The sequence below is a fragment of the Misgurnus anguillicaudatus genome, chromosome 20 (genome assembly GCF_027580225.2).
Source record: "Misgurnus anguillicaudatus chromosome 20, ASM2758022v2, whole genome shotgun sequence".
NCBI classification, from domain to species: domain Eukaryota; kingdom Metazoa; phylum Chordata; class Actinopteri; order Cypriniformes; family Cobitidae; genus Misgurnus; species Misgurnus anguillicaudatus.
This window is the reverse complement of record NC_073356.2, coordinates 22,911,403-22,935,213: the sequence shown is the minus strand read 5'-3', so window position 1 is coordinate 22,935,213 and position 23,811 is coordinate 22,911,403. Positions and strand designations below refer to the sequence as shown.

General features: G+C 36.1%; 3 protein-coding genes across 3 annotated transcripts in view; all 3 read right to left on the bottom strand.

Moving 5' to 3' along the window:
- Positions 1–1,912: 1,912 nt before the first annotated feature.
- On the bottom strand, positions 1,913–11,120 carry LOC129455144 (protein naked cuticle homolog 2). Its single transcript, XM_055219820.2, has 10 exons — positions 10,783–11,120; positions 10,689–10,715; positions 10,547–10,602; positions 6,201–6,258; positions 5,777–5,886; positions 3,876–3,971; positions 3,663–3,792; positions 3,495–3,576; positions 3,218–3,345; positions 1,913–3,129 (listed from the first exon to the last, which is right to left on the bottom strand). The coding sequence occupies exons 1-10, from the start codon at positions 10,805–10,807 to the stop codon at positions 2,702–2,704; spliced, it is 1,140 nt and encodes a 379-aa protein (XP_055075795.2). The 5' UTR covers positions 10,808–11,120; the 3' UTR covers positions 1,913–2,701.
- Positions 11,121–12,378: 1,258 nt separating this feature from the next.
- On the bottom strand, positions 12,379–14,452 carry gatad1 (GATA zinc finger domain containing 1). Its single transcript, XM_055219819.2, has 6 exons — positions 14,035–14,452; positions 13,788–13,910; positions 13,641–13,700; positions 13,382–13,565; positions 13,013–13,185; positions 12,379–12,919 (listed from the first exon to the last, which is right to left on the bottom strand). The coding sequence occupies exons 1-6, from the start codon at positions 14,212–14,214 to the stop codon at positions 12,902–12,904; spliced, it is 738 nt and encodes a 245-aa protein (XP_055075794.1). The 5' UTR covers positions 14,215–14,452; the 3' UTR covers positions 12,379–12,901.
- A 746-nt stretch (positions 14,453–15,198) lies between these two features.
- Positions 15,199–23,811, bottom strand: part of ankib1a (ankyrin repeat and IBR domain containing 1a) — a 28,016-nt gene continuing 19,403 nt past the window's right edge. Inside the window, exons 12-21 of the mRNA XM_073858333.1 lie at positions 22,473–22,607; positions 22,050–22,133; positions 21,877–21,946; positions 20,651–20,796; positions 20,383–20,561; positions 19,062–19,113; positions 18,804–18,878; positions 18,125–18,227; positions 17,970–18,013; positions 15,199–17,142 (exon numbers count right to left, since the gene is read on the bottom strand). Of these exons, the coding sequence (XP_073714434.1) occupies positions 16,417–17,142; positions 17,970–18,013; positions 18,125–18,227; positions 18,804–18,878; positions 19,062–19,113; positions 20,383–20,561; positions 20,651–20,796; positions 21,877–21,946; positions 22,050–22,133; positions 22,473–22,607 (1,614 nt within the window). The 3' untranslated portion in view covers positions 15,199–16,416. The remainder of the gene's footprint in view (positions 17,143–17,969; positions 18,014–18,124; positions 18,228–18,803; positions 18,879–19,061; positions 19,114–20,382; positions 20,562–20,650; positions 20,797–21,876; positions 21,947–22,049; positions 22,134–22,472; positions 22,608–23,811) is intronic.

The following is a 23,811-nucleotide window of genomic DNA, read 5'->3' as shown; positions in this document are numbered from 1 at the left end:
GAAAGAAGTTTGCCTGTCCTTACTGTAAACCAGTGGGTGTGACTATTTTGTGGCTACAGGAAAAAGTTTCTGGCAATTCTTTTGTGAATGAAGTTAACAGCAGTGGCAGCTGGTCAATAGAGGGCGATACTTGGCCACACAAACAAAAAATAAAAAAGCTATTATAAAAATAAATGACAAGTTGTTATTTATGTGACATGATATGATAGAAAATTATCTCTGGAAAATATGTTTTCTTTACATGCAGTTTGTACAACATATGGTATGCTATGTTATGGCACTGTTTGATATGTTACATTACCACAACATATGGTATGTTACATTATGGCAGCGTATGGTAAGTTACGCTATCGCAGCGTATGGTATGTTACGCTAATGCAACGTATGGTATGGTACATTATCGCAACGTATGGTATGTTACGCTATCGCAACGTATGGTATGTTACACTATCACAACATATGGTATGTTAAGTTATCGCAACGTATGGTATGTTATGCTATCACAACGTTTGATATGTTACGCTATCACAACGTATGGTATGTTACGTTAAGGTAACATATGGTATGCTACATTATGGCAATGTATGATATGTTACGTTATTGCAACATATGGTATGTTACATTACGGCAACATATGATATGCTACGTTACGGCAACGTTTGGTATGTTACGTTATCGCAATGTATGGTATGTTACGTTAAGGCAACATATGGTATGTTACATTATCACAATGTATTGTATGTTACATTGTGGTAACGTACGGTATGTTACATTACGGCAACATATGATATGCTACGTTACGGCAACGTTTGGTATGTTACGTTATCGCAATGTATGGTATGTTACGTTAAGGCAACATATGGTATGTTACATTATCACAATGTATTGTATGTTACATTGTGGTAACGTACGGTATGTTACATTACGGCAACATATGATATGCTACGTTACGGCAACGTTTGGTATGTTACGTTTTGGCAACGTATAGTATGTTACGTTATGGCAATGTTTTGTATGTTACATTATGGTAACGTATGGTATGTTACATTACGGCAACATATGGTATGTTACGTTATCACAACGTATGGTATGGTACTTTATCGCAACGTATGGTATGTTAAGTTATCGCAACGTATGGTATGTTACGCTATCACAACGTATGGTATGTTACGTTATCGCAACGTATGGTATGTTACGCTATCACAACGTATGGTATGGTACGTTATCGCCACAAATGGTATGTTTACTATCACAACTTATGGTATGTTACGTTATCACAACGTATGGTATGTTATGTTAAGGCAACATATGATAGGCTGTATTATGGCAATGTATGATATGTTACGCTATCACAACATATGGTATTTTACATTACGCCAACATATGATATGCTACGTTACGGCAACGTATAATATGTTATGTTACAACAACATATGGTATGTTACGTTATGGCAATGTATGGTACGTTACATAATAGAGGGTCAATAAAATATTATAATTTTTAAATTAATAATATTGTGTTTTTTGTAAAAAAAAAAAACAGCACCCCATGCACTCAGTAACTTAGTTAATTCTGTTAAATTGTAATTGTTCTGAAAATTTATGTAATTTTGTTTTCCCTGATATTTTAAATAAATGTTAAAATACATTAATACTACATTATAATGTATAATATAGCTTTTGTATATCATTGTAGAGCCTGCAAATCAATATTGTATGTGTATGTGTTCAGTTATCTGAATGTAAACTTAGACTTTGTTGCAACCCCCCACAAAAAAAAAAAATATATATATATATATATATATATATATATATAACACCAGCCACCATTGGTTAACAATTAACTTTATCTGTTTTACAGTTTATAAGATTTATTTTCAAAATGATTCAAATATTTTTATTATAGATCAATACAAAAAAGTATTTTAACCCTTGTTTTACAGCAATATTATTAGTGGATGAAAAATTAGAACTGTAAAAATATTACAAGTCATTACTATTGTACACAGATGAAAAATTAATTGGCATGTGACATGTTTTTACATTTTTCTAATGTTGTTTTTCTTATGGTACATTTGTTTTCCTATTTAAGCTTTTATTTTCACTTAGTACATTATACGTCCAACCTTATCATCCATAAAGCGTGACATTTTCATAATATTAAAATAATATTAGCAGCTCCATTCAGAACATAAACATGCGGTATGATTGTAAAAAAAAAACATTGTATCTATAATAGTTTGAGTGTCTATTAAGCTGACTCTTAAAATACATGCGTAAGAACATATATAATAAGTTATATAAAATGTTTATATATGTAAATATATAGACTAACACAATAATAGTGGTCATGTTTATATAGAAAATATTCCTGAGGAAACTGGTATCCTAAACCTGACAAATCCAGACATTACAAAACAGTTGCATTTGATCAAGTTATGGGTTACAAAAGTTTGAGCTAAACAATTCCACTTCCACCCACATGGGGGCACTCCATACCAACATACTGATGCAAAGTAAATGTAGAATCATGTTGACTGAGACTTGTATGTACATGGGTAGGATAAAAAAAGTGGTGTAGCCCTTTTAATTGCAGAAATGTTCAAAGTATAATTCATTCAAATTTCCTTTTTGTAAAAACTCATCCAGTCTGCTGCTAAGACAGTCACTTGATGACATGGCATGGAGATTTTCAGACCTCTTATGCTGGGTGGTAATGATGATGATGGTGGTGATGTTCATGGTGATGATGGTGCTCATGTCTTTGAGGAACAGGCTTAAAGCCCCCAAGAAGGACAGGTTGACCAGTTTGCAGCTCTGGACCTTGACTGGTTCTAAACGGCGTGGTGGTCTCGCGGGTCCTGGTGCGGATGCGTTTGCTAGAGCTGTGCTGCTGATGTTGTTGCTGCTGCTGTGATGGGTGGCACCAGGCTACAGGGTGATGTCCATGGAGTTTGCTGGGTTTGGCTGTTCCTCCGCTTCCACCAACAGACTTGCTTCGGCTCCGGAGGGACCTGAGGAAAGAAACAGACCTTCCGGAAGACTCCACAGGACTGCAGGTCTCGATATGAGAGCGACGCTGATGGCCACGGGATGGGATGTCCTGATGTTGATCCTCGGCAGATGGTTCTGGATTTACGAGAGAAGAAACAATTGTAAGAAAGCAATTACCTCCAGTCTTTTACGAGAGACGAAGAAGCAAAGAATATAAAGCTACCAGCTTCAAACCGAGAGGTGTAGTTCTCAATCCCAGCCAGATCCAGATAGTGGTTTCTACGTTCTGTGTTTTCATCTACAGAGTAGTGCTTTCTCTCTGAAACACTTGAATGACCTGAGCTCTGTCCTCTGACACAGAAAAATAAAACGATAAATTATCATGTATCCCACTTCACTTTTTAAAAACAAGTAGCTCTATAGATGTCTTATAATTTTGTTCTACAGGGTAAATAATACAATTAGATACTTTCCCATTTAATAAAAATTACCAAATGTACCTTTGAGTATGTTGACTCTCTGTACACCGTAGGCCATCTTCCATTTGATCTCTTTCTCTCCTGAACATTTTATTGTCCTGATCTTGGGAAGTAACGCAAGCCTGAGTGAGAAACTCACTGTCTCTGTGAGACACCATAATCACATTTATCGTAATACATTAAGTCCACCTTTTCTGTTGCCTTTGGGTAATGAGTTGACGCTTAACTTCACACGCAGGGTTGTGCCATTGCTAAGCACCAACTGTCTGACAGAAGTCTCAAGCAATTCATAGATCGTATGCATCAAGCTTAACATATTCTGCATTAAAAACAAAAAGAGAATCTCACTGAGGGTTAAATGATGCATGAGATGCTGGGCTAGACCGAATGTTGAAGCTTTACCTCTTTGGTTACTTTGCCATTGTTGTCAAAATCGTACAGTGTAATTACCCACTCGTTAAAGTTGTCATCCACGAGAGATGCATTACACTCCACATCCTAAAAAACACCAGCAGAGGAAAGTCATTTCAGAGAATTGTTTGTAAACACTTTATACATGTATGTATTGCTAAAACAAAGTACAAAGACTATAGTACATATTTATAGTACAAAGACTATAAACTATGTACTGTACTGTACTGAATTGTGGAGTCACACCGTTTTTCTGTGTTTAGGATTATTTGGATTATTACCTAGCATGGCCCCGCCCCTAACACAATTGCGACCATCTGTGGCCGTTTCTCAATCGGAAGGCTGCAGCCTGCAGAGGTCGCATCATCAAGCCTGGTTTATATACGTAACCGGACATTACATATGCAAGTCATAAGCATATGACAACAATTTACGATTAACTAAGAATAACAGTCAACTTTATAGTTGTTAATATTCTTAAATAAGACAGTGTCTTGATGACGTATGCAGCCTAGAAATGCGACCTTTGGAGGATGTGGCTTCGGATTGAGAAACGGCCTGTATTTACAGTTTTTTTACAGATGCTAGGACACATTTCTCAATACATAGGACACTGTTGCAAAACTCTTCACACAGTTCTCCTAACCAACTTTCAGCTTGGCAAAGCAGTTCATTTCACATTCAAAATTTACTACAACTACCAAAACACTTTATTCAGGTCTCAAATCAACTCATTCTTCCAGAACACTAGCAAAGGTTCACAGTCGACAAACACACTTTGTCACCCACAAAACAATGACCTAAAAAACACTAACAACATGTAGCATTATACAATGTTTTCTTGTATAAAACAAGGACACATCTCTGTTTATAATTTACTGCAATATATGTTACTGGACTGAATCAGACATGATGCAGAATGTGTCAATATTTTATGTAGTTTATTTTTAATTTTTATCACTGAGTAATTCCAAAATTCAAGAATTTGTATACACACCATCCACTGATACAGATACAATAGTAATGTTAATCTACTTGGTCTTTTCCATTTGGCCAATTGTTTTTATAGCATTTAATTTTAAGATTCAAAATATATTTCAATAAAATATTACTGTAGAAATGTAGCAAATTGCTGTCTTATTCAGTTTTGTATTATGTTATTGTTTTGAACATAAGTTTAACAGTTTTGAAAACAGTATGTAAGCATGTGCAAATTGGCCTGTATGTATAAAGAGTTTTGGCAGTTGTTGTGTCTGAGTGAGAAAAAAATTCATGAAATTTGAGTCATTGAATGCATTTTGTGCCAAATCAATGATAATTGATCCTCAGTTTATCCCATAGACTTCTGTTGTGCTCACTGTGTTTAGAGTTTTGCAAATGTGACCTAAGTATTGAGAAATGTGTCCCAGCGTCTGTAAAGACTGTTGAGAAGTTGAGAAGGGCGGCAGCTTTTCCTAGAGTGGGCGTGGTTTCAGCACAGATGGCGGACACGCTCCCAGCATTTACGAGCAGAGAATCCTGCCTGTTTTTCGAAGATTTTGATAATTTATTTGGTTTTTTTTAATCATTCAAATTTGCCTGTGTGGTTAACATAATTTTTCTGTGGTGTCACAAACTGAGTTGTTTTTGTCATTTTTTTGTCATTCTTTACTCAACTTTATGTTATTCCACCAAGATGGCTTTGTACAGATAAAATTCCCAAAGGATATCAACATTTCTTTTTGTTCCACAAAGGAAAGACGTAACAATTTGAAAAGTTGAGTAAATAATAAATGACAAGGCTTTTTGGATTACCTATTCCTTTAAGTATTAGTTGTCAAAATCATGTAAATCATTGTAAAAAATGCACTGTTAGCATCAAACATTCAGTTTTCTGAATGGCAGACACCTACATCGCTTGTTCCTTTAATCCTCGTAACTTTGAGTGGATGTTGTCTTTCATTTTTGGTAGAAGAAAGAAAAGATTTGTGATCCTCTGTTCCTCTCTCATTTGGCAGTGTTACTAATAACAGACAATTGTAACAGATTATTTTTGAAATCCACACTGACAAAAGAAAGGTACAAAAGCTGTCACTGGGCCCTTTAAAAGGTCTGAATACCTTTGAGATAACAATATGCACTTTTTTTAAGTACAAAGAGTATACTTTTTGAAAGTGTACCACCCCAGTGACAGCTTTTGTACTCTATTTTACAAAAATGTAGAAACAATAATAATTAAGTGTCCAAAAGTTATTCTTCACAGAAATGCCAAATTAAGGGAATTTTGCTTTAAACAAAGGCATTGTTTGTGAATGAATTTCCTTCAGCTCAACTTACCCTCCAGTGCATAATAATTATCTAATTGATCTCCTTTTTTATCTTTCCCACACAGATCCTAGAGTAAAAACAAAAAGAAAAGAGCCACAAGAAACCATGAATAAAATAAAAACAATAGATTCTTCTAGTAAATGTGTGCAGGATAGGATGAAAGAATTAGATTGCAAAATTGAGATTACATTAACAATAGTTCATGATAGTTATTAAAAGAGTGAAACCCTGATAAAGATAAACAAATACATAAAGATAGACAAATTTGATCTACTCTGCATTCTTTTCACTTCTGTATAAAATTTGCCCAGAAAACTTGTTTTGTGCTTGTAAACCAGCCCGCATGGCATTAACCATGAACAAGAAAAAAAATGAGTTCATTCTTTGCACTCCTGTGGTCTTAAGCACAATTGTTTCCAGACACATTGCACTGCTGGTTTCTCAGGGAGGAAGTGAATTCCCCTCCATGACAAAACAGCTTAACATAACCATCACTGCCACAATTTCGTCCTTTCAACACTAGAGTAATGCATATGTCATGAAAACATAACTGCAAGCTAAGCTTATGAGGTTTACAAATAATACATTTACACATTCCGGTAATTCTCGGTTTGCATTAAAAATAAATCGCATTACATTCAAAGCATACAGCAATCTATAACAACACAGTTTGTTGTTAAAGGGACATTCCACCTTTTTTGAAAATATGCTCATTTTCCAGCTCCCCAGAGTTAAACATTTGATTTTTACCATTTTGGAATCCATTCAGCTGATCTCTGGGTCTGGCGCTACCACTTTTAGCATAGCTTAGCACAAACCATTGAATCTGATTAGACCATTAGTATCGTGCAAAAAAAGTAACCAAAGAGATTTGATATTTTTCCTATTTAAAACTTGAATCTTCTGTAGTTACATCGTGTGCTAAAACTGACGGAAAATTAAAAGTTGTGATTTTCTAGGCAGATAGGAACTATAACGTTACTCTCAAACTGCTCCAAGACATATCTGCCTAGAAAATCACAACTTTTAATTTCCCATTGGTCTTAGTACACGATATAACTACAGAAGAGTCAAGTTGTAAATAGGAAAAATATCGAAACTTTTTGGTTATTTTTGTGCGTAATGCTAATGGTCTAATCAGATTCAATGGTTTGAGCTAAGCCTTGCTAAAAGTGCTAGCGCCAGACCTGGAGATCAGCTGAATGGATTCCAAAATGGTAAAAATCATTGTTTAACTCTAGGGGAGCTGGAAAATTAGCATATTTTCAAAAAAGTGGAGGGTCCCTTTAATGCAATTCATTATTGCATATACTTTATGTTTTAGTCAACATAATAACCACACATCAATCATATCTGTTATTTTTAAATGAGGTGAATTTAATAAGAATTCCCTCTCAGAGAAAGGGCAAGATGAGGGCATTTTGTTATTCATGCCAGATTTGACATCATGCACATCCATAAAACCAGATAACAAGTCAAAAACTCTTATTAATAAAGAACTCCCACGGTGTGCTTGTGTGAGACCAGATGTGAAAAGCATATGTAAATGCTTGATGGCATTTGCATCAGAAATAAATCATACAACTAGACATCTTTTATGAGACAGAACTATAAATCTTTTCGCAGAAGACCCAGCCTCTGCTGCAAGTGAGCTTACCGTATACTTAAAATGACAGAAAACTAAATAATAACCTAAATGAAGCTCTCCTCATCTACCAAAATGTATCTCTATTGCAAGAAAAAACAGGCTTGTGCAACCATAAACCAATATCTCTGCATCATAGTGATGAAAGTCGGGGTGTTGAAGAACAAAGGCCAGAAGAGAAGTGCACTGAGTGATCTGTCTGTCTGCCAACGATTTCTCCCATCATCCTGCCCAAGCCTCTGCCACGCTCTGCCTGCTCCAGGACCTTTCATGTGGGCTCGTATTACCAGTTTGGAGGGCTTTAGCCGGGTGTCACCGGGCCAGACACCCCCCCATCCCAACTCCAGTTCCTCATCACTACCCACTCACACTTGTGTCTGTGCTACAGAGCCTGGCTTTGTTTCCGCTCACTTCCTGTCACCTAACACCTGGATAGATCCCTATTACATGGTGTGTGTGTGTGTGTGTGTGTGTGTGTGTGTGTGTGTGTGTGTGTGTGTGTGTGTGTGTGTGTGTGTGTGTGTGTGTGTGTGTGTGTGTGTGTGTGTGTGTGTGTGTGTGTGTGTGTGTGTGTGTGTGTGTGTGAAGAGAGAGAGAGAGAGAGAGAGACAGCGATTTGATGATCAGTGAGCTAAGGTGGGTTGGGGTACGATTGTGGCTTAAAGTGCATGAAAGAACCATTTGCTAAAAATGTTGATGTTGGATTTGAAAGATTTAATCTTTTGTGGTCTTGGAATGAACTCAAACACATACCAGCATTACTAAGCTTTCCATTTAAGAAATGCTTTACGTACACATTTCATTTCATTTTCCTTCCCTACCCAAACATTATTTTATTAGTATAGACTTCGGGAATGCTTAAGACAGTCATAGTAACAAACAACAAACACTAGAATAAACCACAAAACATGACAATGTGTACTACATTAACATTCTCCACACCTGGCTAAACAAACAAGTTTACTGCTTTTCTATTAAATAAATGTCAATTATACGAGTTTGTTCTTTATAAGGGTATAGACTGTTGATAATCGTTCGCAAAATAGTGGGCTATTTTCAATTCTCTTTCCATTAAAATCAGTTTATTGGACACTTAATCATTGAGTAAATCATAGAAAAGTTTTTTGTTTAACATGGATCACTGCCTGTATACCACACGCTCCTTTTTCTATGCTCTTTGAAGTGGGGCAGAAACAGAAAAAAATGGTAAAAGAAGGGATTCATGCTGTTTCTCTAACCCAACACTGAATCCTTTGAGCGTTGTGACCATGATCGTTCAAGTGTCACTGACTTAATGATCCAGACTGCAGGATCCTGCCATGAAAGAACAGGGTTCAGACTTAAAACGCACCAATAGCAACACCAACACGAAGGGTTTTTTTTACAGGGAAAAGAATTACAATATTGAAGACATATCTTTTATCAAGCCCCATCTACACGATTATAAAAGGATGAGTTTTTCATTTAGAAGAGACATAATAAGAATTTTTATTTAAAAAAAATTACTGCTTTACGTTTCCAAGATTTCTCTTAAATCTGATGGTGACTATGGGGTGGTTTCCCAGTCAGGGATTAGCTTAATTCAGGACTTGGCCTTAGTTTAATTAGGAAATATAACTAGTTTTAACAAACATGCCTTACTAAAAACATTACTTGTGTGCATTTTGAGGCTAAACAAAGTGCACTGATGTATTTTAAGATATGTCAGTGCAAGTTGTTTTCAGTTTGGACAGCTCTTACATTTATTTTAGTCTAGGACTAGTCTAATCCCTATCCGGGAAACCGCCCCATAGAGTTTAGCACTAAACTGTACATTTGGCATAAAATGCTATTGTAGTTGTCGCAACAGCAACCACCTGATCTCTAAATTAACCGTTTAATGCATGCAGCATCACTAAATGCAATGTCTTTTGCAACTTCTTTCCACCAGCCTTCATCATACCACCCCTACTCACTACACCTCCTTTCCTTCCTCCAACCACTTCCCCTTATTTTCCCAGCACAGCCTCCCTCTGTTTTCAAAACCAATAACAGATGTGTGGTGGGGCTGCGCTCAAAGACCCTGCTGTTCTGGCTGCCTGCCATACACATTTTACACGGTGATGAAGGCTTCAGGCTTTACTCAAAGAATGAGAGCAAAGGAAAAACATCCAACACCATTTAAATACAATGCTGGGAAATACAGAGGGGTTAGGATGGGACCATTGAGTATCAGGTTTGTTTCTATGAGGAAGATGGCAGTTCAAAAAATGTAAAATAATTAAAAATAAATAAAATAGGATGCTCATAGTCACAAAAATAACGTTTTTATTATACAACGTGATGTACATTATGTAAAACTGTATTATAATAAAGTACATGTAATTATGTAACAAAACATTACATAAATGTTACGAATACAGCCCTTACAAAAACTAGCCATGTTTTTTGTGGTAAGAGTGCAGTAACCATGTTGTTGTTGTTTTTTGGGTGTATTTATTACAATTAGCAATGGTTTACTTGTCAAAACCATGGTTATTTTATGGTTACTACAGTAACCATGGTTTTTCGTTTGAACTAAAACGATGTTTAATTTTCGTAAGGGAGTGAACGTTGTGATTTATTAGTCCATTAAAAACTGAGGCGTAGCATTTCATATTTATTACTAAGTAGAAAATTACTTTTATACAATAAATAATTTTAATTTGATTTTAGAGAAAGTTCGCTTTACCTGCTTATCTTCGTTTCTGTCGACTTCAGTACAGTCAGCCTCTTTGAAAGCGCCTCCTATTGTAATACAAATATTTATGAACAACACTTATTAAATACAAGAAATATTGCATTTATCAATTATATATCCACAATCTCCTTACCCTCTGGGTTTTCTCTTCGTTTACAAGCTAGAAAAAATAAGAAATATTTAGTATAAAGTTGTCACGCGTCTTGTACGTTTATGCGCAAACTTACCATGTTTCGATTGGTGTTTTCCCATTTTGATTTCTCTTATCAAGTGCTGTCATTACAGGAATAACTGTCACATCTTTTGTGCCATGAAATGCGATTGGTTAGGAGTATTTCCATTCAGATAACTTGCATAGAGTCTGAAATTAAGTTCAAGAAAAAAATGCTGTGTGCTCATTCTTTACGGAGAAAGCGCAAGTCAAAGACTCCCCCTCCCTTGAGGACGTGAACCTCCTTAAATTATAGGCCACTTATTCACGTGCTCTTAATATTGTATGATTTTTTTGTTTGCCCAAACCTTCGACCAAGGACAAATATTCCTAAACTACCTCAGTGTTTTTTGTTTTTACATTTTCCTTAAAATTCTATTGAGGAATGTTTTAATTTTCTTAAAATCCTTAACCTTAAATGTTTACAAATAAAATGAACACACTTCAGTTGTACTGACATATATAACGTATTATTTAATGTGGATAGATACATTTGATACAGTGAGTATTTTAACATTTAAAATTATGATAAAATACTCATTAATTACATCAGCCGTAAAATGTAAAGTAGCGCCCTCTGGTGCCTCTTAAAAAAAATCCAGCAATGAAACACAGATCAAATTTTTTTGACACTTCTTTTTTTAAGTTGTTCTCACCTTTGTTGTTTAAAGAGTTTTATACCACGGGTCGGTTGAATGCTGCATTCTGATTGGCTGAGAAATGTTCTATGGGTGTTGATTATTTTTCTGCAAACCGCACACCTAACTTGTCAAATGTCTTAAAAATAGGCACCAGAGCAATGTTTGTAGTAACCGTGGTATAAGAGGAATAATTGACTCCGGTCCTTTGAATTATTTGAAAATAATGCACACCTGCATTACCATCTTGGTGTGCATTATTTTCTTACAATTCAATGGCCCGTCGTCAATTATTCCTTACAAAATGTATTTGTTCATACAATTTTGTGTTTAATGAAGTGTTATATGTATAATGAATGATAAATTTGTGTATGTGTACAGGTATGCATAGTAAGGTTCAATCATTTGTCCTTATTATCCATAAGAAACTGACGTGTAAGGCATTAAAAATAGTGTTTTAGTAATGTTTAACTTTAAATCCATAAAGTAACCAGATGAGGGGATAGGTTTAGATATTATCTTTAAATGAATGTCTAAAGATTAAGTACCGAATAAACTGATATTGGATATTGTGTAAAAAGAAAGAAACAAAGAGAGTCTAATAAAGTGATAAATGTTTTGAGTGACAAAGAGTGTGGCTAGATAAATATTTTAAGGGTACATTTTCTATTTTTACCAGCAGCACACGTAATAATTTATAAATAAATCAGATTTCTCATGCTGATCCTAAACAATCTCCATGATAACATTTTATACACTTCAGAAAAAGAGTACAAAAGTTGTCACTTGGATGGTACCCTTTAAAAAGTCGTAATATATACCATTTTGATACAGATATGTAGATTTAAGGTACCAGTAGGTACCTCTAAGGTACCAATGTGTACCATTGAGGTACCAATATGCACCTTTTAGGTTCAAAAGTGTATCTTTCCGCTAGCAGGGTATTAAACTTACTGGGGAAGACAGGATAACCATAACAGGAAAAATATAGTTTATTTTAATATTTATTTTAAACCCGTTTCTTTAATATCTTACATGGTTTGTGAGCATCCAGGGACTTCAGGGGACAAAAAATAGCCCAAAAAACTTTATTGACAGTGAGCTTGCCATACTACTGTCCTTAAGCTGAACAAAATGTGGTTTATCTAGACATTTTGTGTTTCTAGATATATTTCATTCTTATTTTCGGTCCTTTTTCTTCCCAAAAATATAAAGTAAGACATCCACACCATCTAATTTTTAGGAAAAATATAGGCTAATTCGTTTGAACTTGTATAAAGTGAATTATACAAAAAATAAAGAAAAGGGCGATAGCAAATTGTCCAAAATGTCCAAATGAGATTGTGTTGGCGCAGCCTCACTACACTTGAACATGGCCAGGTACCTGAACACACAAGATTTTCATTGATCACACCAGCTGTAAAAATGATAAAAACATCGCCCTCTGGTGATCTGCGAACTCATGGTTACTGGCCATTCCTCTTGTACGTTGCATGATCATTTTAGTTGACAGTTCTGTATGTGAAATAGTATTGAATATTCTCAATAAAAGAAAGTTCAGTTAATCAACAGTCTGAATGTACATGTTAAGGGGTAAATTCACCCTACAGTTTCTTTAATGGCAACAGCAGGTGTTGGTCCTATATGAGTCCAGATGTAGCCTTTTTCTGGACGAACAGGTATTGTTGGAAAGGGGCAACTCCTTGATTTGAAATACTCTGATGGGGCATGACAGACAAATTCCAGGTATTCCATTTTCCTTGGTAAGTCCTCTTCAGGACCTATAAAAATGAAATGCATTTATAACAACAATCTTAACAGTCTCTTATGCATGCCCCAAATATGGTTAATAACAGTCCAGGGATGGATTTAATGCTCAGGTTATCCAGATGAATTAAATATCCTTCAACAACAACACACTATTTGTATGTAAATATGATATTTTTAATGCAGCACATTTGTCATACAAGGACTTACCAACAATGTAAGTGCTTGGATCAAACCGATCTCGTGGACTGGCTTGAGTTGGGATGAGCCAAGTTAAAGCAGCACTTTTCTCACAGTATTGGTCCTGGACGAAACCACGAATCTGTGCGTAATAGGGTTTACCATCATCCTCGTCTATTACTTTAATTACATCTCCTATTTGATAATAGACACCCTGTCCCAAAATAATGCAGGTTAGTGAATATATGGGTAAACATGAGAAACGTAAACAACAGATACAAAAAGTTACCTTGTAAAACATGGACTCTGATGTGATGATAGTCGACACGGACTCTGGTGCTTTTATAGGCTGCAAAATTCGAAGAGGTTGAAGAATAACACAACTGTAATATTTCAATATTACAAGCACAGTAAGTAGGCGAGTAAGGGCACTTACATTTTTCAGTTTAAAAATGTGTCGTCTACCCTTTCCTTTAGTTGACACCTTTTTCTCAGATGCTGGCGCTTTATATTTGGTGCTCCGTAACCGAGCGGAGCGTCTGTGGATCTCTTGTTTGGACTACATACATACATAAAAGATAGACTTAACGTTAAATAAATTTCCAAACTTACAAGAAACTGCACCGTGTTTAGATCAAACAATTAATAAACGTATGTTTTGTGATAAAAAAAAAATGTCTAACCTGTTTTCCTCCACCATTATTTTGCTGTATGGTTGATGAAGCCGACGCTCCTGATCCTCCGCTGGATGTACTCTTACCCGTGCAATTGTTACACAAAATTTCCCCTTGGTTCCCCTTTTTCCACATAGATGAAGAGTTTGTCTTGCACACAGCACAACATGGTTTTAAACCAAGTGGCATGTTGGCCGAACACAAGCAGCCTGCCAGTAATGTTGTATATTAAGTATACAATGTATTAAACGTAACGGTGACGGGTCAGAAAAGTATTTCTGTTCTACAACGAAACTAACGAGTCTTAACCGGTAAATCTTTAGTCTACGACAATCATCGGTTTGATAAAAACGATACTATTCGTTTAATTAAATCTCAAAGATGTATCATTCGTTTTGAAAACAATGAATGATAGGCCCCGTATGTTCAGCAGGCGAATCACTTCCGGGAGACCAACTGCTAAATTTCAAATTAAAAGTCTTTTTGTTTCGCTTTTGAATCCATTGCATTGTGTTATTTTTACAAAACCCTAAAAAAATAAATAAATAGAGATATAGAAAAGTTGTATTTCACACTTTTTAATCTGAGCAGACCTTTACCAGTACTTTCTATTTATTTGCTACACATCATACAAATTGGAAATGTATCAAGTATAAATTAATGGTAATGTTTTAGGAAATAAAAAATACCACCACCACAAACACTTCAGTAGAAGGGGAAGTTCATTTGCACACACAACATTGAAATGAAGATGTAAAAACTGGCTGTCACTTACAAGGTAATTTTTTCCAAGCCAAACTGAATGCAATGACTCACTTCAAATTGGCAATACCCATTCCCTTACACACTCAAGATCAAATCATGGCAACCCTTCCACTGCACAAGACATGGGACTGATGAACATTATCAAAGATGCTCAAAGCAGAAAGAAATGCATACTTTTCAGGCTGATTTTAGTTGATTAATACAGCAAACAGTACTGCGATTAGGAAACAAACATAGAGAAAAGGCACACTGATGAGCATAGCACAATAATAATAATAATAATAATAAACAAAATAATAAACCATTCCCCTTTCTAAACTTGTCAAGAATTTTGTAACTGCAACAGGCTTAAAAAAATTACATTTTAACTTACAGTACTTAATGACCACTGTCATTACGTCAAATGTATTCTGGATAAAAAAGCAACTTTATTGGTTTTCTTGGATAGTCAAAACAAGCCAAAGATGTTGCTAATAAGATTTGCGTTGCCTTTATCCTGGAATATTCCTTAATTAAAAGTGCCTTGTTTAATGCATGTTTGTCAGAGGGATGAGGATTGAGCAAAATTAAACACAAAATTACACCACAGCATCTGTGAAAAATACTTCATGGTGCAGGATTACTTTGGCCAAACTGTAAGTACAATAGCAGACCAGGAGGACTTTTTTTGTTTAAGATCATTACCTCTCATGTTTCTGCACAAACTAAATCACAAACATTACCGTTCTTACATCTCTGTGTTGTACAATAAGACACCTGGAGTGCCTTAATGCATATCTATCAATTATTCATGAGCCCATTGAAATATATAATAGAGGATATCAGATATATTGTTCATAGTAGTCACTATAGATAAGGTACTAAACGTAATAAAATCACATTTTCAGGAGTGTAAATTCTCATCAAGTGTTGTGATTTAAAAGTGATCGCAAGGCATTCTGTTAATGCACCGCTGAACTCTTGGACAGACTGATTTAGATATACCTTCCCATATAACATTTGAAATGTGCGTTGTGCAATATGCATAAATTAACTTGCATTTAATATGGCATGATTAACAAAGAGGGAAAATTAGTGTCTTCAAACAGCCACAGATTGGCATTGATAAATAAGAGGACTAAAAATAAAATATATAAAACACACAGTTCCTCCTAAAATGGGGGCTTGACTTTACACACTGTTTCACAGTAAATGTAAGAGCCCAGAAATATGTAATTGATGCATTCTCAATTAAACCTATCAATCATTTTCATCTGTACATACTGTAAACATTTCTTTTTCCCCAGAAAGGATCAATCAATAAATCATTAAATCACACTTTCAATAACCGAACTTTTCCATTACAAATGGAGTCTTCGCTCATAATAATCGAAGGAAGATTTTTGGAGAGGGCCAACATAACCTTGCTTGCCTTAATACTTTGCAACATTCACACTCTCACTGTCATCCCATCTACTTTCATCAGCTTGAACCTGACTACATTTACTCTTCCACTAGATGTAATGCGCTACAGAGCCCCATCTAAGCCTACGGCGTTCGTCCTGTTTTTGCAGAATCAGTTTTGCTTTCATGTAGTGTTTGGCACAATAAGAGCACTCAGTTGGTAAACATAACTGGATTAAATCCTTACACTAGGTGCACTTGTTCTTCCCACTCTGAGGACATGTCGGTTTCTTGGGGATTGGGAACGATGCTAGAGTGTTCTACACTATCACATAAATCTTCAGGGTCTGGTTCTACTGGAGGAGGTGGTTGTTGATCATCCGCACATTCCAGCTCCAAAACCTGTGACATATTTGTACTTTCTTTTGTTAGAGATGGGGAACATTGCTCAGTCCTCCTTAAATCCACCTCCTCCCCCTGGGATTTGGAAGGTTGTTCGTGTCCCTCTCTAGAACCGGGCAACTCTGGACTGGCATTCGAGGTGGCTGAGGGGATCAGCGCAATGCTCTGTGGGTTCATATCATGAAACCAGGCCATGATGTTGCCAATCAGGTTGGCATTGGTGGAAGGGTCTAAGCAGTCTGGGTCACTAGGAGTGAAGGCGTTACCCAAGGCATCCGGGTAGGAATTCATGTCAAAAGGTGTATAATGGCTGGTAATGTTGCCCAGTCTCATAAGGCTGTCTCCCAGTTCCAAGAGCTCCGCACTGCTTATGGAAGCCCTAGGAGGATCTAATGTATGGGGGGCTGAATCCAATCTGGATGGCAGAGAAGAACCGCTGGCACCTACAGAGGCGCTGTTACCGGACACATCCTGAGGCTCGGAGTCCAAGGCCAGCCCGGACTCCTGCAGGGACAGCTGAATGGCCAAAAGGATATTAGGGTCATCCTCATCTAGAGACTCAAGTGCCTGAGGAAAAAAACAGGAATTATTGAGTTCCCTTTTGATAATATTTAGAAGCCAATGCCAGTATACACAAATAAAATGTATATTTTTGTTGAAAAGTAGTAATTTATAAGTTTTTTTAAATTATTTATTTACATTTTATTATTTAATAAAAAAATGTTATCAACTCACAAACCTACCAAGCCCCTAAGGTGACATTGGAGTAAAAAAAATCTAAAGTTTAGTTTCATGTGCTCACGCGAAGCCTTCATGTGCAGATTATTTTTTAAAGTTTAGTTTTGCGGGTGCACGTGAAACTATTGCGTGTGCACGTGAAAGCGATAGATTCACGTGCGCAAGCGATAGTTTCACGTGAGCATGCAAGTTTCACGTGCGCACGCGAAACTAAACTTTATTTAATTTTTGCTCCATGTCCCCTTAGGGGCGCCATACAAACCACCTACAATTCCTTCACGAACCCCACTGTAAATCAATGAGACACGAGCGTCACCCAACAAATCACTTCGTCGCGGTGTGCAAAACTGGTAAATACACTCCCAAAATGGCTTAATGAAATATTGATGTGTGGGGTTGAATATTTTGCAAGCAAGATAATTCCATTTTTTTTTTCCTAAAACCATGCCCCAACAAAAAACTATGTAACCTTAAAATAATTGATTTTATTTCAAAACATTAAAGCTCAAAATAAATTAGAACAAAATTTCAGTGTACCGTTTTTAATTTGGTTTTCTCAGTGAATTGGTCAGGGGTTTGAAAACTTTTGCAAGGCTCTGTTAATCTTGCCTAAATGTCACTCATAGTAACAGCAAAACATCAAACAATTTACATACCATGGAGATTTCATGTCTTTGTGAACCGCCTCCATTGTGCGTTTCTGTAGACATATATTTGATATGCATGTCATTAAGCAAAACCGTCTGTAAGTACTTCATTGGGGGAAAAAACAACTTTTCAATTGTGTGAGATCAGTGTCTGGAAGTTGTACCTAAAGCATCATTGGGGTCATTACTGCGGAGGCTGTGCAGTCTGAGCAGCTCTCCTCTACGCCGCTGTCTGTGTCTCCGTCTATACTGAAACTCTGAGTAGTCCTGCAGAAAACATTACACTTAGTATAATCAAAAAATGCACAGAGAAGCATTTATTAGGGATGATAATTTCCACCTTACGCAGGCCCAAAAAAAATCTATGTACTGTACTTTAAAAAACAAAACTTGGGGAAAAAAATAATATGTCATAAGAATATTGATTGACCTCAAGTTAAAGAATTATGACTTGTCTCCATGTTACTTTAGGCATTAAAAACAGACCAAAATAAACAACAAAAGAAAACTGCTTATATTTCTATAAAGTAGTAGTTGTTAAAAAAGACTGAAGGGAGATCATTCATACAGGCAGACTGAATGCATCACAAATCAATCTATAACAGTGTCCAAGATTTCAAGTACGGTGAAGTTGACCACAGGACAGGAACACTATGAATGCTGAGTGCATTATCTGGATTTTTTTAGGAGATGACCAGCCTTGCGATTCAAAATGTTAGATTAAAGCAGGGGAATCGCACATTGAATTCATGTGCTTTGCTTCATGTAGGCCACTAAAATGGTTAAACACAAACAATAGGCCCAATTTGAAAGAAACGTTTGCGATTTTTGTTTAAGTAGTACCTGTGGCTGGCTTCCTGCATTGTAATTGCCCTCACGCTGTGCATTCGATCCCCGTACTGGGTGATTCCTCACCATCTTTGGACACAGAATGAGATTCATTGACTGCTAGCACTTCACAGCAAGTACACTTAATATGGACATCCCAGAGATTTAAAAGATGTTAACAGTCTAATAAACATTACACATACAACCGTAATAGAAGAAGAGGTTAGTTAAAAAAAAAAAAAACTGTAAAATAAACCACTCGTGCAGTGATACCTCAGGAGAGGCAAATCCCAGGTACTCCCAGTCCCAAGCCCCACCAGCAAAACTGCAAAAATAAACGTTTATATATTATAATATTTATTTCATGTGTAAAATTTTTAATAATTTGGTACTCTTGTTGTCATCACAAGATGTTACAGGCCATAACAACATAATATTTATTGTTAAAAGTGACTTGAAATCATGATTTCCCGTTGTCTGCATTAGTATCAATTATTTGCCACGGTAGTGTTGACAGTATGTAACTGACCAATTCGGACAACAGGAAATTTTTAGCCATATAATCCACTTTTTACAAAAAACAATTATATTGTTATGGCCTGTAACATATTGCCATCCAGGACAATGAGTACCAAATTATTAAAATAATAATTTAAAAAAGCAGAAAATAATGACCAAATGTACATGCAATTGTATAATCACTAGGGCTGTGTATCGCCAACAATTCCCCGATACGATACGTATCCCGATACAAGGGTCCCGATACGATGTGCATCCCGATACAAGACTATTTTGAATTACATTTTTTGTTCAGACTTTTGTAACATTATTATTATTATTATCTGTTTATTGTACATTGAATAAGCAGTGTTGTAACAGTTGTGTTTTTGCCATTCATTAATTAGCTTTTGGGGTAACATAGAAATGCTTAAAATCCCAGAGTTAGTAATTTTTTAAAGCAGTTTTACAAAGGTAGTGCCTTACTCTAGGCATTATATTTGTCTCTCATTTAATTCTTTTATATCTTTGAACATATCTATAAACATGCAGTCAGAGTTAATACTATTTAGTAGAAATCAGATTATTAATGTGACAGCTATAGTTTGAAGTAGCTCTGTATCTCTTCTCTAGACGTACATACTGAACTCATTGATTTTTAATATGCGCGCGAGCGAGAAAGAGAGAGAGCGCGAGTACGCGGCTCGCTATGCAGTCACGTGCGCCAGCGAGACAGACACGCAAAGTGAAACTATACCCCGCTTCCTTAACTCTACGTACTCCACGGGACACATGCGTCCTTTCCATATGGATCAACAGCGTTTTTCTTCACGTTACTTTCAAAAGTGCATCCGAATCGATACGGAAGGTGCTGTATCGATGCGCGCATCGTCATGCATCCATGTCGATGTATCGTCGTATCGATATTTTGAACACAGCACTAATAATCACCCATACGATCTGACCTCACATATCATCTTAAAATGACTTATGACTTTAAGAAAAGCTCAAGCATAAATTCATTTATAACATAGCTAACACAATAAAAGGAGGCTTAGATCTAGGTGAAACGAAAGCAATGCTTTGCTTCTCTTACCTGCGGCGTGGAGCTTGTGGAGAATCGTTTGGGGCAACGCCTCGAGCCACAGAAGCCAAGAACTCTCGTCTCTTCTGTTGCACCAGGTACGTAGCGCTGATGATTTTATGGCGAGGGGTACGGAGGTAAGGCCTATTCACCTTCTGAGCAAGATCTTCAGTCACCATCTCTAAATCAGTCTGTGTGTGACAGAAAGAAACGCATGCAAGAAAAGGTTATGAGAGGCAGGAATGTGTGGCAAGTATTGAGTGGATATTTTTCTTTCTACCTGCATAAGTTCAAAGATTTCTTTTTTTGTGCTTTTTGGCTCCAAGAAGAAGCTGTATGGATAAGAGCACTTAAGGATGCGTCGGGTCTTGAGAAGTTCATGAACACCATCCTCGATAAACGTGGTGTCAGGTGAGGCTCCTTCCCCTTGATTAGAAGAAAAATGTTACATTTTAGTTTTTAAATATGAACATGAAGATGCAAAAGCAGCTAAATGCCACAATAAAAAGAATAATTATTGGATGAAGTACTATGGCGCCTGTACGTCAAGGTACAAAAGTTATTTACCCGGTTAAAGGAGGTTTAACAAATATGATAGGATATTGACCAAATTTTTGAGCCATTCAGATTTATTGAGACTTTTTCAGAAGTGGAGATTTTGTGGGTCAATGACGTGACATTAATTATTTTGTGTCCGTATGGTTCAATTAAATGTAAAAGGGTTAAAATTTTAAAAATAAATTGGCAGATTACTTGCATACATTGGCTTTTTTGAGGACCCAGTCTAAAATTTCTAGTTTTATTTCATTTTGAAAGAATATTTGGGGGATAATTACAAAAATGTCAATGCGGTGTAAGCAGTCTGTGTCAATTGGTGTAACTAGTATTTTTTAAATGAAAATATAAATATATTCATAAAAAATGTGGAATAAAATATAATCATATAGTTTAGTGTAATATGATTTTTTTTACATAAATATTTGGACAAATCCGGACAAATATTACAAAAACGCATTAAAATTTACATTACGAAAAAGCTAATAAAATTATATTAATTTTTTTAAATGATTACGCTTACATGCCATCAAGGTGGATAAAATATTTAATATTTCTCATTCTTTGCTGTAATTGGCGGTTACACCATTTGACATTTGTCTTATCTTTCATAAAAATGGTGCAAATGTAATTTTTTACTGCATAAAATCAACATAAATACACTTTGTTCATTGAAATATACCTGATGCATGCTTTTAAAACAAGTTTTTAAAAAGATTTTTGAATTTCTCAAAAAAAAAACAGAAAATACTCATTTAAAAATGAGGAGCTCAGATGCAAAACCCGCTATACGCCACCTGTCAAAAATGATCTTAACCGAATGCTCTTATATCGTATTGAATGTGTTATACGTTTATCAAATACTTAAGTTTCAAATCCTCTTAATCCAGACCTCGGGGCATTCAGAAATACTATGGTGTTAATAATGATGGTTTTTAGATTTGCACTTACTTCCAGTAAAAGCTTTGCTCAGTTGCTCCATCTTTTCTTTGGCTGTTTTTAGGAGCCGTTCTTCTAACTGGTTAAAAAAAATAAAACTTTACTAAATAATTCATGTCGCAATCCCTTCATTCCATAGACATTCAGAACATTCCATGAACGTTAATTACAAAGATTTCTAACTGATAACTGTGTTCATGGTTTTTGTATCGTGTGTAGTAATGCATGAAACGATCAAGTTCCTGAAAACTCTTGTGCTTTTTCTCAGCCTGCGGGGACACAGCAGTTTAAACAAAGGCATTCAGGAAAGACATTTAGTTCAGTTGCATAGTCACATTGACAACAAAACTACTTTGTTTCATTTGTGCATTACAAATATGGGAAGAGGAAAGTGCTTCCTTCTCACACGTTTGACTCTCTTATTGTGTGACACAGTCATGTGCTTTTAATCTTTACTTCCCAGAACCATTCATAACACTCCAACTCCAATCGCAAGAGAGCAAAGTATGTGCCTTCTTTGCATAAATGGCATGTGTGTGTACTCATTTCTGAAGTTTTAATTTGACAGCAAATAAATAAATGTTTTCCTGTACATCTGGGGTGAATACCTCATCAGTCATTTCCTTGGACTGCTCCTCCACCTGCTGGATGACTTCGTAGCGCGTGCAGCGATAGTATCCTCCTGTAGAGGAGCTGTGTTTCTTCCATTCCTCAAGGCAAATCCAGCAGAAATCATACTTGCACTGCAGAACAAGAGGGAACTTGTCAGACAAGATATGGGGTTGATCAAGCAGAATAAACAAATGGAATGAATCCAGACATTTATACATACAGGTTTGTAACAACAGAACTTCAATTTTTTGTGAACTATACCTTAAAGCAGCATTTCTCAACTCCAGTTCTCGCAACCCCTCTCCCAAAATATTTGAGATATCTCTCTATATAAAACACCTTATTCAACTTATCAACTTGTTAGTGTGTTAATGAGGGAAACTGGTTTATACGATTTTAGCGGTGCACATTCGTATGCTCTCAAATCGCTCTTGCAGTACCGCGATGCCTAGGTTCTGGCTAGAGGGGATACAGCCACAGAATAAATCCCGTAAAATGTTGGGTTTAGGGTAGGCCTGTCACAATGATTATATAATCGTCTCATTGCGATTGTTTGACTTCATCGCAAAGATTTCAGATCACCGCAATGATTGCACATCTCTCTAAAAAACACAAGGGGGAGCTGCAGCGCCTGTATTAACGAGACTGTATCAGATGGTGGTCCTTAACTGACAGTGTAAGGCGATACATTGCAAAGCCATTCAATACAGGGCTCCAGACGAACTTTTTTCACTAGGAGCACAGTGGCCCCCAACTGAAAATTTTAGGGGCGCAACCAGAAAATTTAGGGGCACACACCGTAAATCAGCATGCTAACCAAATATTCACATTTCTACTAATTTCCACTTTATTACTAATAAATACTTTACTGATAGATGCAGAAACTATAATGTGCTGTTTTCAAATTCAGTGTCACATCACAAAAAAGGTCAAATTTACTGGTCGCACATGTGCGACTGGATGTAAAATTCAGTGTCACACTCTTAATTTTTGGTGGCAAAATGCCACCATTTGGTGGCAGTCTGGAGCCCTGCAAAACACTGGAAAAAACATCATTTAAAGAAATGTTGCAAAACTTTGAAAAGCACTATGAACTGCCAGGTAAAACATACATTTCCAAAACAGCAATTGCAAATTTAGGGAAGGGATGGATGCTATTCTCAAGGATCTGTAAGGCAGTGGTTCTCAAACTGGGGGCCGCAAGATGGTGCGAGGGGTCCCCAGTTTTATGAGATTTTATAAATACATTAATTTATCATGAATTCTGTGTAATTAAACCAAAAAAATATAAGATAACTAACCAACATCACTACTTTGAATAATTATATATGTTTT